Source organism: Chanodichthys erythropterus, chromosome 11 (genome assembly GCF_024489055.1).
Source record: "Chanodichthys erythropterus isolate Z2021 chromosome 11, ASM2448905v1, whole genome shotgun sequence".
Classification (NCBI taxonomy): Eukaryota; Metazoa; Chordata; class Actinopteri; order Cypriniformes; family Xenocyprididae; genus Chanodichthys; species Chanodichthys erythropterus.
The window spans coordinates 979,293-1,003,157 of NC_090231.1; the positions used below are offsets into that span (position 1 = coordinate 979,293).

Sequence of the window (23,865 nt, forward strand, 5' to 3'; positions counted from 1 at the left end):
TTCTAAATAGGCAGTTCCCTACGAAGGCGACGTCTTCACTGAAGTGAAGCTCATACGTGCCTGATCTGAAGCGCTCGACATGCACACTGCGTTTGATAATGTTTCACATTAAGGCTGTATTATTATTTTTCTTTCTCATGATACTTTAACCCTGAATCTGTGTAGAGCTGTATTTTGCTGTAACAGCCGTGCAGTAACACACACACACACACACACACACACACACACACACACACACACACACACACACATGCATAAAGGCACACTCAACAGAAGTAGCGTCACATTAGTCTTCGGTGTGCGGGTGTTTTGCTCAGTGAGGGGTAAAATTGAAAAGCTGTCTTCGTTGTTAAACAAACAGCACACGGCCGTCGTGTCCAGCTGATCTCAGAGCTGCACGCTCATATTCTGGAATATTCGACAGTAGTTAAACACACATCACAGTACTGTACGTGGTCCATTGGAGTGCATTAGCTCACATGAACTAATGAACATGTAATGACGTCACACGCTGAAAAACATCTGCTGTAGGATTTACTTTGCCACTTAAAATACTATTAAAAGTAGCTCAGGTTGAATGTAAAACTCTGGCATGTGATGTTCGGGAAACAGGATAATATCAGTGAGAACTTCAACAGGTTTGAGCGTCACTGAGATAAACGTGTTACATGATGAACAGCGTCTGACTTTTTAATGAACTCATCTCATTAAAATTAAAGACAAAAATACAAACATGCACAGAATGAGCAAAAGATGAAACGTGGGAAATCAAGAGAAGGGAAAATGAAGCAGGTGCATTAGTGACACGAGGAGGCGGAGCAGAACGCAGCGTTACCGCGGCAACAAGCAATTAAACCCTCCTTCAGAGAGCGACCGGCGCATGTGAAGAGCTCGACCTTCAGCGGCCCGAACACTGCAGACCAGAGGAAATGATGACGAATCGTTAGTTGCATTAGCTAAAGTTAACTGATACAACTTCTGATTTTAATAATGGAGAGTGTAGAAATTGACATTAAATGAGTTCAATCAAGGCTGTAGAAGTATTGCTCATTGTTAATTCATGTTGACTAATGTAGTTACCCAATGTTGACAAATGAAACCTTATTGTGAAATGTTACCGTTATTTGCTTCTTTTTGTTAGATTTACACTTAAAACAAGAAAAATCTATTTGCCAGTGGAGTGAGACAAGTACAGATCTTCTCAGCGGGATCCGTCTTGTTTCAGGGATGTTTAGACTCTCATCCAGACAGAATATGATCAGTTTGCTGATGTTTCAGTGACATCAGTCTCGTCTCTGCACACGTACATGTGTAGACGGTCTCTGTTCATTATAGTTGAGTGACCCGTCTGACGGTCGCACATCTCTTCAGTTCTCCTCAATAAAGCCATCGAACGTTGAGTGGATCATTTGCGTTAATGTTCCTCTCAGACCGTGTTCAGCTCTGTGGCTCCATGTGGACGTCAGTCTCGTTCCTGAGGAGCTTCACAGATTCAGACCTTTCAGAGTGTGTATATGAAGTTTCAGCTCAAAATACCCCACAGATCATTTTTATAGCATGTTAAAATTGCCACTTGTTGGGGGTGAGCAAAAACATGCAGTTTTTCTGTCCCTTTAAATGCAAATGAGTTTTTTTCAAGAAGAGGCAGAGATTCAAGAGCTCATGCAACAACAAAACAGGACAATCTCACGCACTGAAAATGTCAGAAACTGTCAGTAATGGTGTTCAGTTTGAACCGGAGAATATGTGGAGATGGAGCAGCTATAGTTTAGTTTAATTACGGTTATAACTCATGTTGTCATCTTGCTTTTATCAACTATTAGTTAAAGCCTGTTGTTGCGGAGCCCGTCCGAATGATGGCTAAAACTTTACTGATGAGTTTTATGACGTTTATTGTACTTCACACAAAAGATAAAGTGTCTGTTTTCACTCCAGAAAATCACAGTAAGAGCTGAATAAAACACAGTAGAAGAAGTGTTCATTAAAGTCTTATCCATAAACTCTCTGTCGCTTGCATTATCATCAACATACACAGCGAATTACACAGAAACACTCGTTACAACTAACAGAAAACAGATCTATACAGACCTTATGCCTTTACGGGAGATGTTTAATGAACTGGTTAACTTTATATCCATGAAACAACTCCGATGAACCATAATAAAGTGCTCTCCCTTCATCACTGCCATAACCAGTATATTGCTGTGGAGGCTGTAAGCTGGATTTTGTATTGTCCCTTTGGACTGATATTCGTTCACAAAGCAGCCTGGTGTAAAATGAGACATAAACGAATTTAAGTATATGGGGGCGTATTCTCTTCAAAAACAAAACTAATCCACTGCGTCTTCAGCGGCTCTGGAGTCAGGAGTACGTGAAGACTGTTATGTTCACTCTTACATCCTACAACAAACACCTCAATCGCTTATCCTTGTTACTACAGCTGCTCCAGCCTGGAGAAAACTCGCTCAGGGCGGGGTTTATGCTAATCTGCCAGAGTCCGTCAGCAGTCGAGGGCGGGGCCTGTGCAAACTGACGTCACATTGTACAGAATCTGCAAACGGCTTGTTTTGAACACCATGTAAAAGTGAATTTTGCATAACATTAATTTTCAAACCTTGCTTTTGCCTTTAGTAATGAGATCTATCTATCTAAAGTAAATGTGCATTGTTTTATTTGAAAGAAATGGATGTACAGTATACATTTATACACACGGAGGATACATACATTTGGGCAACAGTGGCAAAAAATGTATAGAAGATTGTCAATTTCAGATCCAGAACAAAAAGAGAGATGAGTCAAAGAGATGCGATTCGTTTCGGAGTGAAAGAGAATGAAAGAGAGATATGGAGCATTTTATGAGTTTTCTCTAAAAGCTGAAACACTGATCAATCAAACTGTCAGCACCATTTTTCACTCTTTCCTCCTTTAAGAAAGAAGCTCTGTCATTTAAACACATCACTGTGTGTGTGTGTGTGTGTGTGTGTGTGTGTGTGTGTGTGTGTGTGTGTGTGTACAGTGAGTGTTGGTGCTTCAGTTGTGCATGACATCATCACTGCAGTAATTATCTTGGTTTAATTAGCAGCTATAGATGGGATATCAGATGGGATATCAGCCACGATAATGACACAGCAGTCATTCAATCACACCACTGCAGCCAATCAGATTGGAGCACTGAGAGTGCAGGTCCCGCCCCCTCTCACTCTGAATCTGACGGCAGAGAGACGGAAAACACAGGCAGGAGGTTCCCGTTCCCAGATCAGTTCTGAAAAGGATTCAAGCTGTGTGCCAGTGCAGAGAGACGGACAAGTCTTAATATCATCAGTCATTTCTCTTCTCCAGTAAATACATCTTGATGTTTTGATATTTGTACTGGAAAGCAAGACAGAAACACTGAGGAAGAGCATTATTTTTAGCAGTGTGAGGTACATCAGAACACACAAGAAGAGCTTTAGAGCGACAGACAGGAGGGTTTAGCCGAGGCTCGCCGGAGCGACGGGGATCAGGCTGTATTAAAGCTCACAGGCCAGTAAAAGGTGCAGCGGGAGAGAGGCAGATTACACACGGATCGAGAGACGAACACACAGCGCTTCACCAGATCCTGACACTTTCCTTCAGTACAGCACAATACAGCCCACCTCTGTTGATCCTGCGTCCTGATTGGTCTCCTCGTTTACCTCTGTTCTTTCTCACATTTATGGAATCGGTCTTCGTCGATCTGAGTAATGACTCTACTGTCTTCTGCAGAGCTGCTTATAGCTGAACTCAGTTACTGAACTGAACTGAATCAACACTGAACTGAATTGATCTGAATTATGACTCTATTGTCTCCTGCAGAGCTGAATTTGTCTCATATTAGAGGAAGTTTGATTCTGTTATGTTCCCGTTTATCACTGTGAAACGATCTGTCATAAAGCGCTGTAGAAATAAATGCAGCTTGATTCTCACAAACACTGATGTTTGCAGCACATACACTGAGTTTCAGTTTCAATGTGCTTTATGGACATCAGAAATAACTTATTGATTAAAAAGCATTTTCTGAAGCATCTGTAGTTGAGCTGCATCCAGAGAAAATACTGCAAAATAACATACGCAAAGCGCCAAACGCTATTATTGCTCTGCTTCCAGTTTTATTATGTGTGTGTGTGTGTGTGTGTGTGTGTGTGTGTGTGTGTGTGTGTGTGTGTGTGTTGAAATTGCTTCAGGCATTGTCTGTATTCCTAATTTTTTTTTTTGTAAGGATGGATCTGTGTGTGTGTGTGTGTGTGTGTGTGTGTGTGTGTGTGTGTGTGTGTGTGTGTGTGTGTGTGTGTGTGTGTGTGAGAGAGAGGTTTAGATGTTCTCTACATCTTAAGGAAACACTCTGGGGCAAATTAATTAAGAAAACTGAAACAAATCACTTCCGCATTAAAATATTTGCACGGTTCTCGGAGTCAGTGGCATGAAAGCACAATTCACTGATCTTTTCCAGAAGAGCTGCAGCATCTTCACCTGAACAAAATGAAACATTAATAAACCTGTGGTTTAGTGGTTAAAGATCTGGGCTGAAATCCAAAAGGCTGTAGGTTTGAACTCTTCAGAGTCGTATAAAATGCTGTTTCGTGCCCTTGAGCGAAGCACTCGACCTCGGGTCGCTCCAGGATGACTGATCCTGCGGGAAAAACGAATGTATGTCACTTCCAATGAAAACGTCTGGAAATGAATGAATGTACGTGCAGTTTTACTCGCTGGATTTTACAGCAGACTTCAGTTCATCCGCTCTTTCTCATGAGGATTCTTAGATTCGCTGAAAGCGCTCATGAATACGGGAATCCCAGCGTATCCTACTGATACATGACATAATCTTCAGGATGCTCCAGTCAGGAAAAACAGCAGCAGCGAAACTTAAAGAAAACACTGTTTATTCTGGAGAAGAGCGCGTCTCCCCAGAGGACGTCTGCGGTTGGGAATACGACCGTACGATTTGCTTTGAACCTTATTCTCACCAGTGTTTTACACGTTTAGAACTAATTACACGGCAAAGAATTAATGTCCTGCTCAGTACAAACATCTAAACATTATTAAATCAAGATACGTTTACTGAAGAAGCAAAATGAAGGGAGTTTGTGCTTAAAACAAGAAAAAATATCTGACAATGGTGCTTCATATATAGAACCTTTTAACCCACCATTTTATAATTTAGTTTTACTTAATTCATTTTTTTTATTATTAAATTGTATGACTTAACTCTAAACATACTTTATCACAAAAAAAAACATAATTGAACATGGAAGTATTATGCAATCATGTAAGGCATTTCTCTTTACATACAAGCTTTTTGGCATAAAGCCATCTCTAAAGAGGTCGTGAACTGCATTGGTTTATCATTTTATAATGTTTCCTGGGATACACTTATAATGTTAGTATGCTTTTTACATCAAAAATTGTCATAATTTTGATTTGAACGCTCTTTATCTAATTAATCCATGAAAATATGAATCCGGCTTCTCTCCATGAAGGTGCGCACTAATTTCAAATGTCAATTCACTGAAACACATCACAATCTGTGACGAAGCAGGTGAGAACCAATGAGCGTTCGATATCAGTGCCGTACACCGTGCCGTAACGCTTCTCGAGGGCACGACTTTCATTACGAGCGCAAGCTTTGACTGTGACGGTCGCTGCTGCTGAGAATGAAGATAAAGGGATTAATTCGGATCTGTTCCTTACAAACATATGGATTCTAAAGATTTGCAGCACAGCAAACAAATAAAATGTGATTTGTGAATTTATGTTGTGCTTTGGTGTATCTTATCAGCCTCTGCATAGGAGAAAACTCCTTCTGTCGCACAGCAAACAAACTAAATAAATGGTTAAACAATTACAGAAATTTTATTCATTTTAAGATTTTAAAGTGTAGCCTTGTTTAACATTGTGTAATCCTCCGAAACGAGTTTGCAGCACAAGTCACGAAGAGAAATGTTATTTCAGATTAAGTAGATGAGTAAACTGCATTCAATAAATTCAACTAAAAACATGTATTGATATGACAATTGAATTCAACAGATCTAAATCATTAATGCCACGATTTTAGTATTAATACACGGGAATTCATATAGACTACATTCACACTTTACGCTACATGATTTACGTTTTATTGCTGATAATACGTAAGTATTTTTACATTTTAGTGCTATGAATATGTCAATATTATACGTTTTTGTGTGTATGAAAACATAAGTAAATGTATGTATGGTAGAACCACACTTTACGTAAAAATACACAGGTATTCTCGTGAGATCACGTTAGATTTACTGACACACAGGCAAAGATCATCTGACTGTACATGAATCATTAATATCAGATCAGGTAGGGCTGCAAGATTTGGAGAAAAAAATCTAATTGTAATTTTCCTGGTTAAAATTTCGATTTGCGATTTAAAATGTGATTTTATAAAACATATATAAACAATACCAGGCTTGTTTTGCTTGTTTGTAGGGCTGCACAATTTTGGCCCGAAAGCAATTGTTAGGTTGTCCTGATGGACGAGGGGTAGAATTTTTATTGACTAATGTTATTACTCTCGAGACTAACAGTATATTGTATTATAGTAGATGTAAGATTGAAACTATCATATTAAACAGGTCTATGTCAATAAATTTTGTGCATTTATTATTGTAATGATATAATCACAATACACCACCCCACCACACACATTCCCATCCCACCCGCTGTTAAAACAAAGCTACGCCACTGATTATCTTCATTGCTAAATACAAATATTAAACCAAATGAGAAATATTACTGTTGTAATAATATAACTATAATAATTAGAAAATAATATTTAAAACTTGTATGACAAAATGTGGGGTTACCTGTGTCTATAAATCAGTAGAAAGGATTTATTATCAAATATTATATTATTATGATAAAAATCTGTCTCAATAATTTCTTTATTTTTGTCAGGAGGTATGCAAATCAAAACTGGAGTCCATGTATTTAATATGAACTACGTGCCTCTTACGCATCCACTGTGGAAAGAAACCCTGTGCACTTCTGTACGCTGGAGAAAACATTTTGATTAGATGTTTCCCTCAAAGTTTCATACTGAGCAGATACTCCAAATATACGCAATATAACAAACGCTGTTCCAGGAAATCCCCAATGGGCATCATGCGATCGCTGTGACTGAATAAAAAGAAAATGCTAATCAAATTGCTATTTCAAACACTCAACTGACGTTATGAAGTGAGATTGGAGTAAAAACACATTAATGTTGTCTTGTGAAGTTCATAAAGGCTTCTCATGTTTGGAAAGTTTGTATATTTGACACGTGTTGCTTTTTCTAATGCAGTGCTCTCAGATGGAGCGTCATTTACTACTGACCTCAGATCAGCTCTTCACTACCCTGTGTACATACATATTTATATCATTAAAAATCGCAGCCTTTGCGATGTCAGAATCGCACTAAGCCAAATCGCGATTTCGATTCGATTAAGATTAATCGTGCAGCCCTAAGATCAGGCATTAGACTGAACACAGTTACTGACATGTTGTTGCATTACTGTCGAGTCCACATCGTAAAAGTCTGTCTGAACTGAAATGCGATTGATTCACCAAAGAATCCACAGTGAAATGAACCGAACACAAAGCACTTGAACTATAGAGCGTTTACTGACTGATTCTAATGGGTTCTGTTGTCTTTCTGGTGTAGATTCGGTGTAAGTGTGCTAGATGTTGATTTGCTCCATCCCTTCACTGCTGCTGTTGTTTTGATTCAGAGAAAAACTCATTTTCTTTCCTCCTCTCTGCAGCAAAAGAAGAATCGGTCGCCACCTTCAAGGGGAACGAGTTTTTCTGCTACGATCTGTCCATGACGCCCATCCAGAGCAGCACGGACGAGATCACGCTGTCTTTCCGAACTCTCCAGCGTAACGGTCTGATGCTCCACACCGGGAAATCCGCAGACTACGTCAACCTGTCGCTGAAGAGCGGCGCCGTGTGGCTCGTCATCAACCTGGGCTCCGGCGCGTTCGAGGCTCTGGTGGAGCCCGTCAACGGGAAGTTTAACGACAACGCTTGGCACGATGTTAAAGTCACGCGAAACCTGCGACAGGTAAGACGAAACGCTCGCTTTTTACAGTGTGAACTGTGTGGATATTGATCACCTAACAAAAATAATGCTCTTGCTCAGTGTTTCAGTACAAATATCTAAACATTCTTAATCCAAGAAACATTTCCTGGAGGAGCAAAATAACTGAGGATATCAAATACTGAGGAAGAGCATCATTTTCTGCAGTGATTGAGCTGAAGTCGGGAATCACTTGGGAAAGGGCGTGATCACAGTGAATTCTCATTGGCTGGAGACGTTTCAGTCGACGCCCACAGTCCCCTGTGCTTCCCGACAGCCGCTGTGTGATTCCTGACAGGTCTGAGAACAGCGCTGTGTGCTTTCTTCTCGTTAGACCCGATCCAGACAGAATCAGACCCATGCCTTCTGCTTCAGGACTTCATTATGTGCACCTTAACTTAATGTTCTGTTCGGAGAAGAGTTGTCCATCTAAAATTGACTCAAACCTAATGAAGTCGGCAGTCCTTAGGGGACGGAAGATGCCGGTCTTGTTCTACAGGATAAAATCAAGGAGTCAATGATTGGACTGGAAAAGAACAGAAATGAGTAACAATAGAACAAATAACAACACAATATTGAGAAACGCTCACCGAACACTGATCAGCCGTGATGAACTGAATCTGCACTCGGATGACTCAGTGAGTCGTTCATTCAGGACACGAAGCGATTCACACACACTGAATCTTCATGGACGGAAACGGAAATGAGCTTTTGTCCTTGTGGATCTTTAGAAAATTAAAAAAAAACTTGATTTTTTCCAGCTAGCATTTAATGCGTCCTAAATTCAATCCTAAAATAATACTTTAATATTTTCCGCATACTTCCACCAATTTACAGCTCGATTGTAAATAGCACACAATAAAAATATCCCGTTCAAGTGATATTTATCTTGATTCCCTCTTCATATTTCATCTCAATCTCTTCATCGGCGCTGTCGTCTCTTTGCTAAACTAATAAATGGGTAATCTGGGGGGAAAACAAAGATTATTGGAGTAAGTCTTACAAGAAAATATTATTATAGTTTTTCTACTTCAGAATGTCACATTTAATTCAATGTTAGTTGCTGTTTCTTTGTAATTAATTGTGAAATTTACTAGCAATTCCAGAGTGAAAATAGTTTCTACATTATTTTTTTCGAGTGTAGCATTAAAAACTCCTTAATAGGGCAAAATTGTTGCTTGTGATAGAAATGTTGGTTTATAAACCATAATTTCTATATGGGTGAAAGAATTGAAATCAACACTGGGGTGTAAACGTGTGTATTATATAGAAACACCCTTACACTCTCCGTTTCTTTCCACACACACACACACACACACACACACACACACACACACACACACACACACACACACACACACACACACACACACACACACACACACACACATGTTTGTTTTTGTGAATTGTGGGGACTTTCCATAGACTTCAATGCATTTTACACTGAACAAACTGTACATTCTATCCCCCTACCCTGCCCCTACCCCTAAACCTAACCCTCACAGGAAACTGTGCAAACTTTTACTTTTTCACAAAAACTCATTCTATATGATTTATAAACCCATTTACATTGTGGGGACCGCTGGCTGGTCCCCACGATGTAGGTGAACTCAGGTTTATATTACATCATGGGGACATTTGGTCCCCACAATGTAATATAAACAAAAGCACACACACACACACACACACACACACACACACACACACACACACACACACACAGATTGAATAAAAGTGAAGAATGGTTCAATACGGCTGCTGTAATTGGCAGTTGCAGATAGCGGCGCAGAGATGCGATCGATTTCACTTATGGTCGCTCGCTCATGCTGTCTCTGCCCTGGTAATTGTAATTGGAACGAATGTCTTGTCACCCGTAATAAGAGCGATTGTAATTGGCTGCTGCGGCACGAGGGCGTGTCCGCTGTGGTAATGCTTATTGCTATTGGCTGATGGTGTGAATCCAGAGAGGAAACAAAAGGGAAAATCTTTTGTCCGGGACTGAATTCAATTACACACTCGAGGCTTTATTCTCCTCCGAGAACAAGCGAGAGAGAGTTTGGGTTCAGAATCACTCCTTTGTTGGTTCATGCCGGTTTAGTTACCCAAAACTCCTTAAAAACCATCCAATCAGAAACCAGCGGACCTGTTTTTTGTTTCAAGGGATTTAAAGGTGGATTGAAGCCGATCGGACCGTCAGACGGCAGAGATGAGTGATCACAAAATCAGTAATGACTCCATCTGAAGAGGCACATTTAACTCTTGATGAGGATGCAGAAAGGTTTATGTGAGGATTTATGGGATAGAAAATATCATTCGCTCAGTATAAAAACAATGAACGTCATTGGAAAGACCCACCATGATAAAAAACAAGAGGTGGCTGGTGTATTGATCTGATTCAGACAAACACTGACCTCACATTTACTCAAAGCTGAACTCCAGATAATCAATAGAGTAACCGTGACACTCACACATACATGTGTGTGTGTGTGTGTCAGTGTTTGTTCTGTGTGTAATATATAACAGAATGAAGGAAATAAATAAATGGAAATCAATGTAATAAATAATTAAATGCAGAGATACAGCACAACAACACCACCCAGTGGTGAGCAGTAAATGTGCACAGATGTTTTTCCAGTCCAAGAGCGGAAACAAACACATCCAAGATGGTGTACAGATATTGAAATTTACTTTTGCTAATTAATTCAATAGTGAAAAGCTTTGATCAATCAATACATTATAATGTTTTACTCAATATTTACAGTGGATAAAAAAGTCTACACACATCTGTTAAAACAGATCGCTTCTGTGATGTAAAAATGAAAGAAAGATAATTAATATCTGGACTTTAATGTAAATTCTGAACACAGCCACAATTATATCCAATTTAAAGGGGGTGTAGACTTATGCAGTCAGGATGTTTTCATGGATCTTTTATTCTCTGAAATGTGTATCTTTGGTTTTGTGAATTTAACATTAAAGGTGCCAAAGCTCTGATATGATTCATCTTTCTTTAGTCTCTATGTGTGTGTGTGTGTGTGTTGTGTATTTGAGTGCATATGAGTGTGTTCATGCCAGGTGAGATGTGTTTCACGTCAGCTTCAGGTTCAGACTGATGTGTGTAGATTGGAGTGAGTGAAACTGCAGTATTCTCTTAATGGACGTGTCTGGTAACTTTATAGGGAACAGTGTGAGGGTTCGATTCTCGCTGCCGTTTCTTGGAAGAGGTCGTGACTTTTTCCCTTCAGCGTTTCTATTATAGACACACAGCGAGACGTTACTAATCAACATCAGGTCAATATTCCAGCGCAGGTGAGAGAGAAACACAGCGCTCATGTGTCACGAATGACACAACACCGCCTGAAACACGAGATATAGACACATGTGTGTATGTAACAGAGCAAACATCACTTCCTGCTGTCTTTAGCTACTTAACCAAGGTCAGGTGTGTGTGTGTGTGTGTGTGTGTGTGTGTGTGTGTGTGTGTGTGTGTGTGTGTGTGTGTGTGTGTGTGTGTGTCTGTGTGTGTGCTTTTGTTTATATTACATTGTGGGGACCAAATGTCCCCACGATGTAATATAAACCTGAGTTCACCTACATCGTGGGGACCAGCCACCGGTCCCCACAATGTAAATTAATGAATAAAATACTAAATTATGTTTTTGTGAGAAAATAAAGGTGTGCACAGTTTCCTGTGATGGTTAGGTTTAGGATTAGGTTTAGGGTAGGGGGATAGAAAGTACGGTTTGTACAGTATAAAATGCATTGCGGCCTATGGAAAGTCCCCACAATTCACAAAAAAAAACGTGTGTGTGTGTGTGTGTGTGTGTGTGTGTGTGTGTGAGAGTGTGTGTGTGAGACTGCTGTCAACAGTGAACTACACTGGGAATGTTAATGCGTGCAGCTCTGATTGGTGGAGGTGATGATTTGAGGCAGAGTTTGCAGTCATTTCTCCTTTTCTTCTCTTCAGCGTCTCTCCGGTAGCTCCATCTGTATTTCCCATCATTCTGGTCTCGTGTAATTCGTCACCTAGCAACGCCGTGGACGTGCTGTGGTTTGTGGTCGGAGGGTTTGCGTCTGTCGTTTGACGAGCTGAAAGAGTCTCAATCGCGCTGCATTTCCTCCTCTAATGACCCTGTAACAGCAGGATCATGACTGGATAAACAAGCGTTGCTCATTCAGACACTGCTGTGATCCTGATGCTGCCATGAAATATGATCCTGTCACCTTTACAAGACATAAAATCATATATTAATACTGTGAATAATTATCTTTATACTTATGTCTAAATATTATTTGGAAAATATTTCATTTCACACTATAAAATATTATTTTCCTGATTTGTTATCACAACATTTTTTCTTTTGTCAATTCAACTTAATTATTAATGTGGTTCAGATAACATAATATTTTGAGAAATATCTCAACATTTTAAGGCTTTTTACAGTGACATTACATCATTACTTTTTAACACAATGCACCGTACTGATGTATTATTTATATATTTAAATCAAATTTGGCTTATATTATTTCATTAATGCATTATTATTTATTATTTATTTTAATCAAATTGTACTTATATTATTTAATCAATGCATCAATTTAAAATTTAATCAATTATGTATTTATTTAAATCAAATTGGACATTATTTTAATAAGTTCATTAAATTAAACTATTTTATTTTAATATAATGTATTATTTATTTAAATAAAATGTTTTTTTATTTATTTAAATCAAAATTCATTCATTTATTATTTTAATAAATTATGTATTTAAAAAAAATAAATTAAATTGTTATGATGTGATTCAACACTTGAGACCAGAACAAAACCAGAACAAAACCAGAACAAAACCAGTCTCAACAGACAGACAGACAGACAGACAGCGAACCCTCACATGGAGACATGCTGATGTCTTCACATGTTCATACATATTCATCTTATTTGTTCTGCATGTTGTTGTTTTTTGCTAAATAACAGCGGTCTCATTTAAATATGCGCTGTATGTCATGCATATGCATGAGAGCCAAACCTGCCTCATTATGTTCAGGCTGATGTGAGTGTGGAGGACAATTCTGTTTCATTCACTGACCCACGGTCACTCGCTCACCTTCATCACACCGCAGAGACTCGCGCTCAAACATCTGCAGATGTGCTTTTTCATATATAAACGTTCACATCCGTCACCTGCTTCTGTGAGGAGCGCTTTACGAATCAATCAAGCTGAATTATGTGTCGCTGATCCTGTCTGTCTTCTGTGGAAACACCTAGACGACTGAAAGTGGATAAAAGGACCATGAAATTCCTGAAACAATAGCTTTATATATTAAATGAGAAAAGCATCAAATAGACATTACAAAAAGTTTTGGATTCAACATTTGACAAAACTTTTAGGCTTCAATGGCCGTGAGAGTGAGTCAATGGCAGACTTTTCATTTTTGAAACGGTTTAATGGGTTTCTTTATTATTATAGAAATGTGACTCTTTTTTTTAGTAATTTATATTCTAAATAAATAAAGAAACTAAAACTGCCAGTAGGTGTCTAAATGAGTAAGTCATTGAATTATTCATTCATTCGTTTCGTTCAAGCTGCTGATTCATCGTTCACCCGATTGATTGATTCACTCAAACTCGATTCATTCAGAAGCGCCGCTGTGTGATTTGATTCTACCTGCGGAAACAGAGTTTTAATCCGCGCACCTCTTCATCATGAGCTCTAAACACTGAGAGATGTCAAATATTAGTCTTGTGTCTCAGCGGGCGTCGTTCAGGAATCCTCCTCCAGTCCTCCCGCCGACTCAGAGCCAGTTTCATTATTCTCCTGTGGTTTTCCGCTGCTGTGACTCTCGGCATCCGTATTCTCCGCTCTCCATCCGGCCGGGAAGCACAGGGACGCTGAGGAGCGTGACGGTCCTCCTCAGATGTCTCTGATTCCCGCTGCGGCTCTGATTTATTAGGCAGGAATCTCTGGATCATCGAATATGAGTGCATGCATGAGACTGAGGTCAGAGGTCAGCCTGGTGAATGAAAACTGAGTCAAGTGAAGTGAAAAAGTAGGATTTACTTGAAAAAAGCTGAGAAACCATTTTCATGCAAAAATTGCTAGTAAATTTTACAAATAATTACAAAGAAACACCAATTAACACACTGAATTAAATGTGAAATTTTAAGGTATAAATTAATACTTCTTTTATTTACAACAAAACACACAGTCACTGTACTATGCTTGGGTTACTAGAGTGTTGTTAGGTGGTGTCTAGGGGTTGCCAGGGCGTTGCTATGCAGTGTTTGGCTCTGGTTCCTCCCTCAATGTGCATCTGCAATATTTTTTAGCTGTTTTCTGCGTCTGATCACGTATTAAAGCAGCAGCTCACTCTCCTCAAAAACACACGTGAGTGATCGTTCACATTTAACACACACTCACACACACACACACACACACACACACACACACACAGGTGTGATGAGTGACTGAAGTAAGTGCACTGCAGAGGCATGGGTCTGGATCAGAATCCGGTCTGGACGAGGCTTCGTAATCACAACAGTCTTTTTTTCCAGGTTCAAGATGGCGGCAGTGTGATGTTTCTTTATCTCTCTCTCTGAATTTCCTGTGTTGAAAGTTCAAATAAGATGTTTTCCTTCCCATGTTGCTCACGCTGTTGTGTTTTTGCCTCCTTTCAGTCGTCAGCCAGAGAAGAGCGATTTCTTGCTTTGCTTCAAAAACCAAGTTTGGCCAAATTTGCCTGTAACGAGCCCCGTCCGCAAACAGGCCACGCCCACTCACAGGACTAGCCAATCAGAATGATCACTAATACTGCTGTTCCTCTAGCCCCTCCCACTCGAGTCAGCCCCTCCCCCAATCTTCCCACGTCCCCCTTCTTTATGTGGAGAATGGTTTCCTAACTCTTGTGTCTTCTTACTAACCCAACAGCTTCAGATTCTTCCAGTTTTCATTTTGACCTGTTTGTGTTCCTTTGAAACGACTAACATTGTGTCATTCACGGAATGTGGGCCATCCGTTGTTTTCCGAATTAACTTGCGTACTGACGTACTAACCATAATAACAATACAGTTGTCATGTTTTTCTTTTGGTTGACAAATCCTTCAATGAAGAGATTCTAGACATGAGAAAGAACTCTTTAAATTTGGATTTTGGGCAAAAAAAACGAAATTAGGAAAAGAAAGCCCCGGCTGGTTGAACCTGTTAACTGTCACTCGCTCCTCAGATCTGAACTCAAGCGCTTGTGATTCATGAAGCCAAAACAAGTTGGACATTTTCATTCCATACATATTTTACAACATAATTTGGCCTCTGAAATTGCTAGAAAATCAAAGCCAAGTTTCGTTCCATTTTTTGTTCCAATTCCGTTCCAAGTTTTTGATATCAAAAAAACGTAGTCACTGAAATGTTTTAAAGTAGCGTTTCCATTATAACTCCAGTTTCAAAACAGATCCACAGGATGAATTTTGAGTGTTTAAGCTTTCGAATCAATGATAATTACTAAAATATGTGAGCAATAAAAAGACAGTTAACAGGCTGTGACCGCCGCGTTTTCAAAGACCTTTATTGACTTCACGATTTGTCATTATTCTATATATTTTTCTTTCCCTTCCCTTGTTTTTTTTCCTAAAGCACTCAGGCATTGGACACGCTATGGTAAACAAACTGCATTATATGGTAGATATCATTCTAATTGTCTTCTACTTTGGTTTGCCCTGGATTTCCGTTTCCTATTTCTATTCTGTTTGCTTATACTGACTACACAAATTCCCATTGGTATCAAGGTAGCAATGAAACTACAGATATTCACTCTTTTCCTTTCACTGTCCCATTCGATCATCCTTTTTACTTTGTTTTGTCCATCCTACGCCCTCCCTTCCCTCCAGATAGAGTTAAACATTTTGTTCATTACGTTGAAGTAGTCCAAGTGCACAGTGATAGTGAACTCGAGCACACTGGAAGTTTTACTGTATGTTACCGTAGCTCCCTTGAGTCGTTTCTGATCATCTGCGAAGTTCGTTTGAGGCGGTAATGGATCCCAGTGGCGGGCAGTACGGATGTAGCATGGATATAGCGCAGTGAAGCTAATGAGATCGAATGAAAGTGTTTTGGTGAAGTTGACCGACTGGCCAGAGTCTGAGAATGTCAATATTAATACTGAGATATCGAGCTGAGTTCAGTGCAGCTGTGAAAGCCCTGTCTGGTTCTCAGCATCTCAATCCGTTAGCTGGATAATGGCATCAGGCTCCAGGTGATGATCTTCCGTCTCTCCGGGTGGATTTACTGCCCCTGGTTGGGAGTGGACAGCCCGGGTCATAAAACACCCCATTACAAGAGCCGCTGTGATTTATTCAGCAGATCAGAGTGCTGAACCGGGCCTCGTTCTGTCCGCTGCAGAAATACAGCGGCTGGACTGATAGTTTCACCGGACTGTACCAGAGCCAGATGTTTATTCACGTATTTCAGGTCGTCTGGGCTGTTTGGTCTCGCTCAGGTCAGGCTGAGGGATGGTTTCATTAGTGCACTTACCCATAGGACAACTAACCTAATTATTAAACATGAACAATTACTTATTACTGAAGTTCAGTTCCCTGGGAGATGTTATTGATGCCGGGAAGCTTTACACTGACGCAGTGCTTGTTTTGCTGTTTGGCAGGTGAGAATCAGACCTTGGCTGAGGTTCATTTAACTATCAGACCAATCCACTGCCGTCATTTATATGCTATTATAGTGTTTATTTGAATTGGCTTTAATGCTTATGCTTTCAGTCGCCAAAATTTGAGTAATTTTATGTGCTTTTTATTCATTTCTATTATAAATTAACAAATAATAAATCAATTACCTGTACTTCAACTTGTTGAACATATATCATTTATATATTATTTATATAACAAAATAAAACTAAATATAAAATTAAATATATGTTTAAGTGTGTCATTGGACCCACAGAGATTACGTCCTTTACTGCCTGTCACTGGACTCGTCAAACGCTAGGCTCCGCCCCCAGCTCTGCATGGCATGTAGGAGAATTTCTAGAATGTAGGAACTGTGTTCATTAACATTGATACTAACTCAATAACGACTCTCTAACACACTCTTACTTTATATGTATGTATATGTTGTCTAGCACATATATACTCATACATATATGCATATTTATGAACCTACAGACATGAATAAAGCCACACCCCCTTCTAATAGGAATAAAATAAACAGCCTACTTTGAAATAAAAAAAAATGTGGAAAGGGCTAGCGTGATTGACAGGTCTCTGGCTTCCCGCTGCGAGCTGCTTCAGGATGATATTATCAGCCCGGACCGCTTGCATTAGTATGCAATTATACAGATCTAATGAACTCTGGCAGGGGTTCGGCGCCCTAGAATAACAATATTTCAGGCCGGTCTGGGAGAACGAGCGATAGTGTTATTTGGCCCAGTGCAGGCTGGGTAATTGGCAGATGGACAGTGGTAGATGACTGACAGCTCGCAGTGCAGATGAACGTTGCCATCGCTCATTCACACTCATCTGTGTGACGTTCAGTCAGAACTCTTTTCTTTCGTGTTCTCAGTCGTGTGCATGCTTTCATCCGCTTGCAGCGAGAGGGAGTCTGCGATGCCCAAGCCGAAAGAGTCTCGGCTTGCACGCAAACCTGTGACTTCAAGTGCTCATTTTGTTGTGTCCCACCTTCAGATTTAACCCCTTAATCAACTAAATGTCCTCGCTCCTCTTTTCTTGCCATCTGTGCCGTGACGTGACTCCGTTTCGACTCCTCTCTGCCATCGGCTGCTGAGCGCTTTTGCTCAGACGCTTGATTGCGTTCATCGGTTGAACATTCCCATTTGACGCCATCTTCATTTGCTCATCCAACTGCATGGCTTCTTCCCCATGTTGTGATGGTTTTTGGATGGTTCATTTTCCTTCCTCTTAACCTCAAAACCCACTTGACAATTCAAACTCTTTGTTGAATCAAATCACAAAGGATTTCACCAATTGACTGCTACTACTCTACTAAATGACTAAAACCCAAATTCTGTTACTAATCCCAATGAAACCTTTGTTGTAACTGTACTAACAACCATTTTTGTGTCTGACCTGCTCTTATTTACTAAAGTACTAACCTCACTCCACACATACGAACGCCTCACACAGTCTCTGGCCCGTCCCTCGCCTCTCTTCCTCCTCCTGACCCCTCAATCTCACTAACTCACCCTGGATCCTTTGGCTAGTTCCGTCCTGATCTCTCACGACTCGCTCGCCAATCCGAGGGTCGTTTTCCAGCTGCCAGCCACTTGTCGAAGGCCTCACCGCTGCGGTGTGCTCTGTGAGGCTTGATTATGAGAATAATAAATGGGGTTCCTTTGCGAGGAACAATTTTTCCTTTGTTTTTAATAGGTAAAGGTAAGTAATTGTAAAGACCCATCTCAAGACCCATCGGCTGAAACTCAAGCATCTGGAGATGAGGTAAGGATGATCACTGACTTTTAAGACCAATTCACACTGTGCCGACAGACGCCGACCGTCACGGTACTTCACTCCTCAGACACGTTCCGTGACCTGATGAACTGGGGGCCGACCAATGACAACACATTAACCCGATGAAGTGTCTGTCGGCGCAGTGCGAAATGGCCAACACAGGACCAACATACTGCCACTTATAAACGTCCAGCTGAGCTCATTGCATAGTCTTTTTGTGGTTTTGTCTTTTGACAAAAATATTCATTAAAGGGATTTATTAATTCTGTCATCATTTAAAGAACACAAAAGAAGATGTCTCAGTGTTTTTTGTCCATGCAATGAAAGCCAGAGTTGTTTGGTTCTCTCTTCATACATAAATGATGACAGAATGATCAGTTTTGGGTCAACTACTGGAATCAAAAAACACACAGCAAGATGTTTGAAGCTGTCTCTTGTGCCAATAGGTGGTGAGATGTACCTAATTGCTGGGAATGGTAGACAATCAACTGGTGGGGATTCTCCTAGTTGTGTGGGAGGTGGTGAATGTTGGTCAAGGTACCGTTTTGGGTCAATTGGGCACGGGACACATCATCCTTGCACTATTTGGTGTTTCGGCCTTTCGACACTATACACCCTCCATAAGGATGGCCCGCTGCAGGATGATCAGTCCTCAGCTTGTGTCCCGTGCTCCCGAAATTCACTCTGTTAAAGAAGTCTGCAGCTGGCTGAGAGGCTGACAGGTGGGCGTTCTTTGGGTGAACTATTGCTTTAAAATCGAGTCTGTATTTTGTCAAGTCACACTGACTGAAAGAACTTGTTGTGTGAGTGCATTGATAATCAAGTCATCAAGAGTGTGTTATAATCAAAATCGATATAAACATAAACCAGTGCAAGTTTACGAGGAGAGGTGTGATGTGCGCTCTCTTCGGCTCGTTTAAGACTCTTGCTGCAGCATTCTGGATCAGAGGTTTGACAGAGCATGCTGGAACGCCTGCCAAGAGAGCATCACAATAGTCCAGTCTGGATAGATCAAGCGCTTGGACAAGGAGTTGTGATAGGAAGGGCCTGATCCTTCTAATGTTGGATAAGGCACATCTGCAGGACCGGGCAGTTCTAGCAATATGGTCTGTGAAGTTTAAATTCATCAATCACAACTCCAAGGTTCCTGGCTGTCCTGGATGGAGTTATGGTTGATGTATCTAGCTGAATGGAGAAGTTGTGATGAAGTGTTAGGTTGGCCGAGACCACAAGCAGCTCCATCTTCACAAGGTTTAGTTGAAGGTGGTGGTTCTTCATGCATGAAATGGCTGTCAGGCAGGCGACGTGAGCAGCAACCGTCAGATCATCTGGCTGGAATGAGAGGTAGAGTTGTGTGTCATGATGGGGAAAACCATGTTTCTGAATGACAGATCCTAGTGATGACATGTAGATGGAGAAAAGAAGCGGTCCCAGTACCGAGCCCTGAGGCACCCCAGTATCTAGATGTTGTGTTTTGATTTCTGTTGTTTGATTTCATACTAGCTTCAGGAATCTTGATTTAGATTCATAATGTATATTGGATTCAATTCTGATCTAAAAGATCTGTATGAATATCAGTAGATGCTTAACATGACCCAATGCAGATTCAAGCCTCCCAACATCTGACATGTTTCACACTATTTTCTATGGAGGAACATCCCTGTTTCTTTCAGTTTAGCCTGACGCTGGACGGCTTGCGTTTGCTTTAAGCTTCCTGATTCAGAGCGGTTTGTGTTAATATAGAGCTTCAGCAGAAGTATGCTGCACTGTAACATGAATTTATCTTAATCTGCATAAAGTTAAACTTTTTTTAAAAAAATGCCAAGGTGAAAATGAATGACTTCTGGTCTGTAGTGTTAACGGGCTTGAGTGAGTGTCTACTGACATCACAACACTGAACGAGTCAGCTTGGGAATAAAAAACAAATAAAAGAAAACACAAAAAACAGGTATCGAGGAAGGACAGATGGCAAGGCAAGGCAATTTATCAATAAAGCACCATTAAAATCAACAGTTAGTTGACCAATGTGCTGTACACCTTTTTTAAACACATACAAACAGCAGAAACAATACATTACACACCAATAATAAACAGCACAGAGACATCTGACCACACAGCATTAAATGACAAGAGATCAATAAATAAAAAGCTACATAAAAGCCAGGGGAAAAAGATGAGTTTTCAAAAGGGATTTGAAAGACCTGTGTGGAAGCTGATCCAATATTTAGTGGCAAACTGTTCCAGAGTCTCGGAGCCATCACTGAAAATGCACGATTGCCCCATAATTCTGGAGTGATCTGGATGGTGAGTAATGCTGTATTAAATCTGAAAGATATGGTGGTGCAAGGCCGTTTAAAGATTTAAAAACAAACAACTAAATCTTAAAATCAATCCTATAACGGACTGGCAGCCAATGTAGAGAAAAAAGAATAAGGGCAAATAAACCAATGATCGGGTGGGGTTCGAAACTAGACAGGAGAGCGCATGGAACATAGAAACAAACATGAGAAGCCATGTGCTCACACCGAACTGTGTTCATATGAAGCGATTCGGAGTACGGCGGATGTGGAGGTCTCAGTTCTGAGCCGACCTCACGCTCCAGCACAATCACTCGCATGCTGATAATCAAATGCGCCACACACTCATATTCTCTTTCACTAGCAATTATACTCTTTGATTTGATGCGGAGGATGGTTATGTTAGATTTATGTGATGGCAGTCAAAAGTGTCCATTAGCCGCTGGTGGTTCCTCCGGTGCGTCGGTCAGTTTGTTGTCCGGGTCAGAATAAATGAGATGCCAGCGCTCGTCTAATGCTGCATCAATATGAAATCATTACTCAGCGGCTGACGGGTGATCAATTCTACCAGATCTATTAGAATAGCCCCATGACAGCAAGATGGAGAATTTTATCAGGGAAAGTAGCTGCAGTGTGATATTGTGTCTTCACGGTCAGACGGGTTTGTGTGTGAGACTAACAAGACTCACGCCGTGAGACTTTACTGTGTGTTTCAGCAGTGTGACAGTAACTCAGTTTGGCTTTCCCAGTAACAGGCTAGATTGAGGGAACCACAGCACAGAGTTTCATGTCTCGTTGTGTTGCTGAATCGGTAGCTGTGTGAAATCTGAATCATTTCTGAACTTCAGATGATTTGTTTTAGTGAATGCAGTTGCTTTCAATGAATTGATTCAGAGAACAATCACTCAGGTGTTTTCCCAGTTTTTTTAAAAATTCTGATTTTGATTGAATTTTTAGTTTTAGTTGTACAGTATTTGTTCAAGTTTGATTCTGTCATGTTTCAATTGTGTCAGAATAATACTGCTAGAATGCTAATACTTTTCTAAATCATCATTTACTAGAGAAAATAAATGATGTAAAATCTGTTTTTAGGGCATATAGATTTTTAAACAATCTGCAATTACTTTCTTTTTGTTTTAAACATAAATCTAACAAAATGTAGCAAGGTTTATGCTTAAAACAAGAACATAATGTGATTCAAGATGGTAGCTTGACTAGTAGTTTGTAAGTTGACCAGTTTCAGAGTAGTTTTCTGCCGACAGATGCCCGTTAACCCTTCTCACCCTGATTGAAGTGAAAGTGACAGTAAATGAGTGTGATGCGCGTCTTCTGAGGTTTCCTCTCTTTAAACAATCCCTAGTGAGTGTCGAAAGAGCCACGGATGAATTCATCGGAGCAAAAGAGCTGCTGCAAGATGGCATCAGTATTCAGCACACATACAGTTAAACTAACCGTGTGTGTGTGTGTGTGTGTGTGTGTGTGTGTGTGTGTGTGTGTGTTGTACAGTAGGTGTGGTTGATGTTGATTGTGTGTGTCAGGAAAAACACAACACTTCACTGCACTCATTTATCTCTTTCTCTCTGTTCCTCTCTCTCTCTCTCTCTAATGCTCTGCTTTGTTTTATTCATTTTATTCATTGTCTGCACTGCTGCATTACTATAGTGTGTTTGCGGTGAACCACAGGAGCCGCTGTTATTTCTTCATACACACACTGAGAGCGTTTTAACCCGCCAGTGATGATCCTCCAGGAACGCTTCGCTGTGTTTCAGTGAGGGATTACGCGTTCTTATCTGAACATGCTCTCTGTCTTGTCACGAGGGGTTTTAGGGTAAATAAGTCAATATATCTCAGAGACAAACGGCCCATTAACACATTATCAGCTCCTGGAGCCTTTAAGATGCAGGAGCCTGAAGCACAGCAGCAGGTTCGGATGCTGCGTATGGATTTCACAGGTTATCTGCAGTGTGAAGCAGAACCGCAGGGCTGACGGTGCTTTTGTTTCTCTGAGATCAATCAACGGTTAACAACAGAACCGCAGATGTGCTCTCTGACACGTGCGTTTATGCTGTATGACTTAATGCACATGCAACATTTACTTTTTTTATTATTATTGTTTGTTTTTAGTTCTGTTCTATTGACGTTTTTTAACTGGTTTTGCTTCAGGACTCGGACCCAAAACCAGAATCATACAAAACAGTATTATTTTAGTTTTATTTACATTCTGTTAACATTTTTTAGTTTTCATGTAAATTTTAGTACATTTTTTTATCTGCTTTTGTCATTTTATTATTATTATTATTATTTATTGCTATTTAGGTTTCATTTACTTTTATTTCAGTTTTTGTTTTTATTCATTTCCAGAAGGGATGTAACGGCACACAGAAGTCACGGTTCAGTTTTGGTGTCACGGTTCGATACGATTTCAGGAAAAGCAACAAATCCCCAATACTAGGTTTCTTTTCTTTTACAGTTTGTTCCATCTAGTGGCATTTAGTCCCCCTGAGGTACAGTACAGTACAGTACCTATAGTGTATTAAGCACTAAGCAGTAAACAGAATGCACTCTTGCATAGGTCATATTTTTTGAAGTGAGTGAAGCGGCATACGAGGCTTCCCATATTTCATCACTGGACTGTAGTCAAGTCAAGTCAAATTTATTTATATAGCGCTTTTACAATTGGTAATCGTTTCAAAGCAGCTTTACATATTAGAAGCACAAAAAAAAAAAAAAAAGGAAGTGGTTAAAACTGTACAAACAAGCGTGGTAATATGTAACATATACAAGATGGTGCTACATTAAGCCAATGTCGGCTGACTTCCAGGGGTGGAAAAAACCCCCTAGGAGAAAAACCCAGCGTGCTAGCACTGGGAAAAAAGTCCTAGGAGGGAAAAAACCCCTTGGAAGATATATATATGTAAATGTATATGGAGATCAAAATCTGAATTGTACATTTTTATTATAGAGATTAAAAATCGATTATATATAAATATA

The 23,865-nt window shown here is 40.1% G+C and overlaps 1 protein-coding gene across 1 annotated transcript in view; it reads left to right on the forward strand.

The window, feature by feature from the left end:
• The first annotated feature begins 3,120 nt into the window (after positions 1-3,120).
• nrxn2b (neurexin 2b) overlaps positions 3,121-23,865 on the forward strand; it is a 70,393-nt gene continuing 49,648 nt past the window's right edge. The window contains exons 1-4 of the mRNA XM_067400339.1: positions 3,121-3,306; positions 6,943-6,945; positions 7,691-7,697; positions 7,791-8,092. Of these exons, the coding sequence (XP_067256440.1) occupies positions 3,121-3,306; positions 6,943-6,945; positions 7,691-7,697; positions 7,791-8,092 (498 nt within the window). The remainder of the gene's footprint in view (positions 3,307-6,942; positions 6,946-7,690; positions 7,698-7,790; positions 8,093-23,865) is intronic.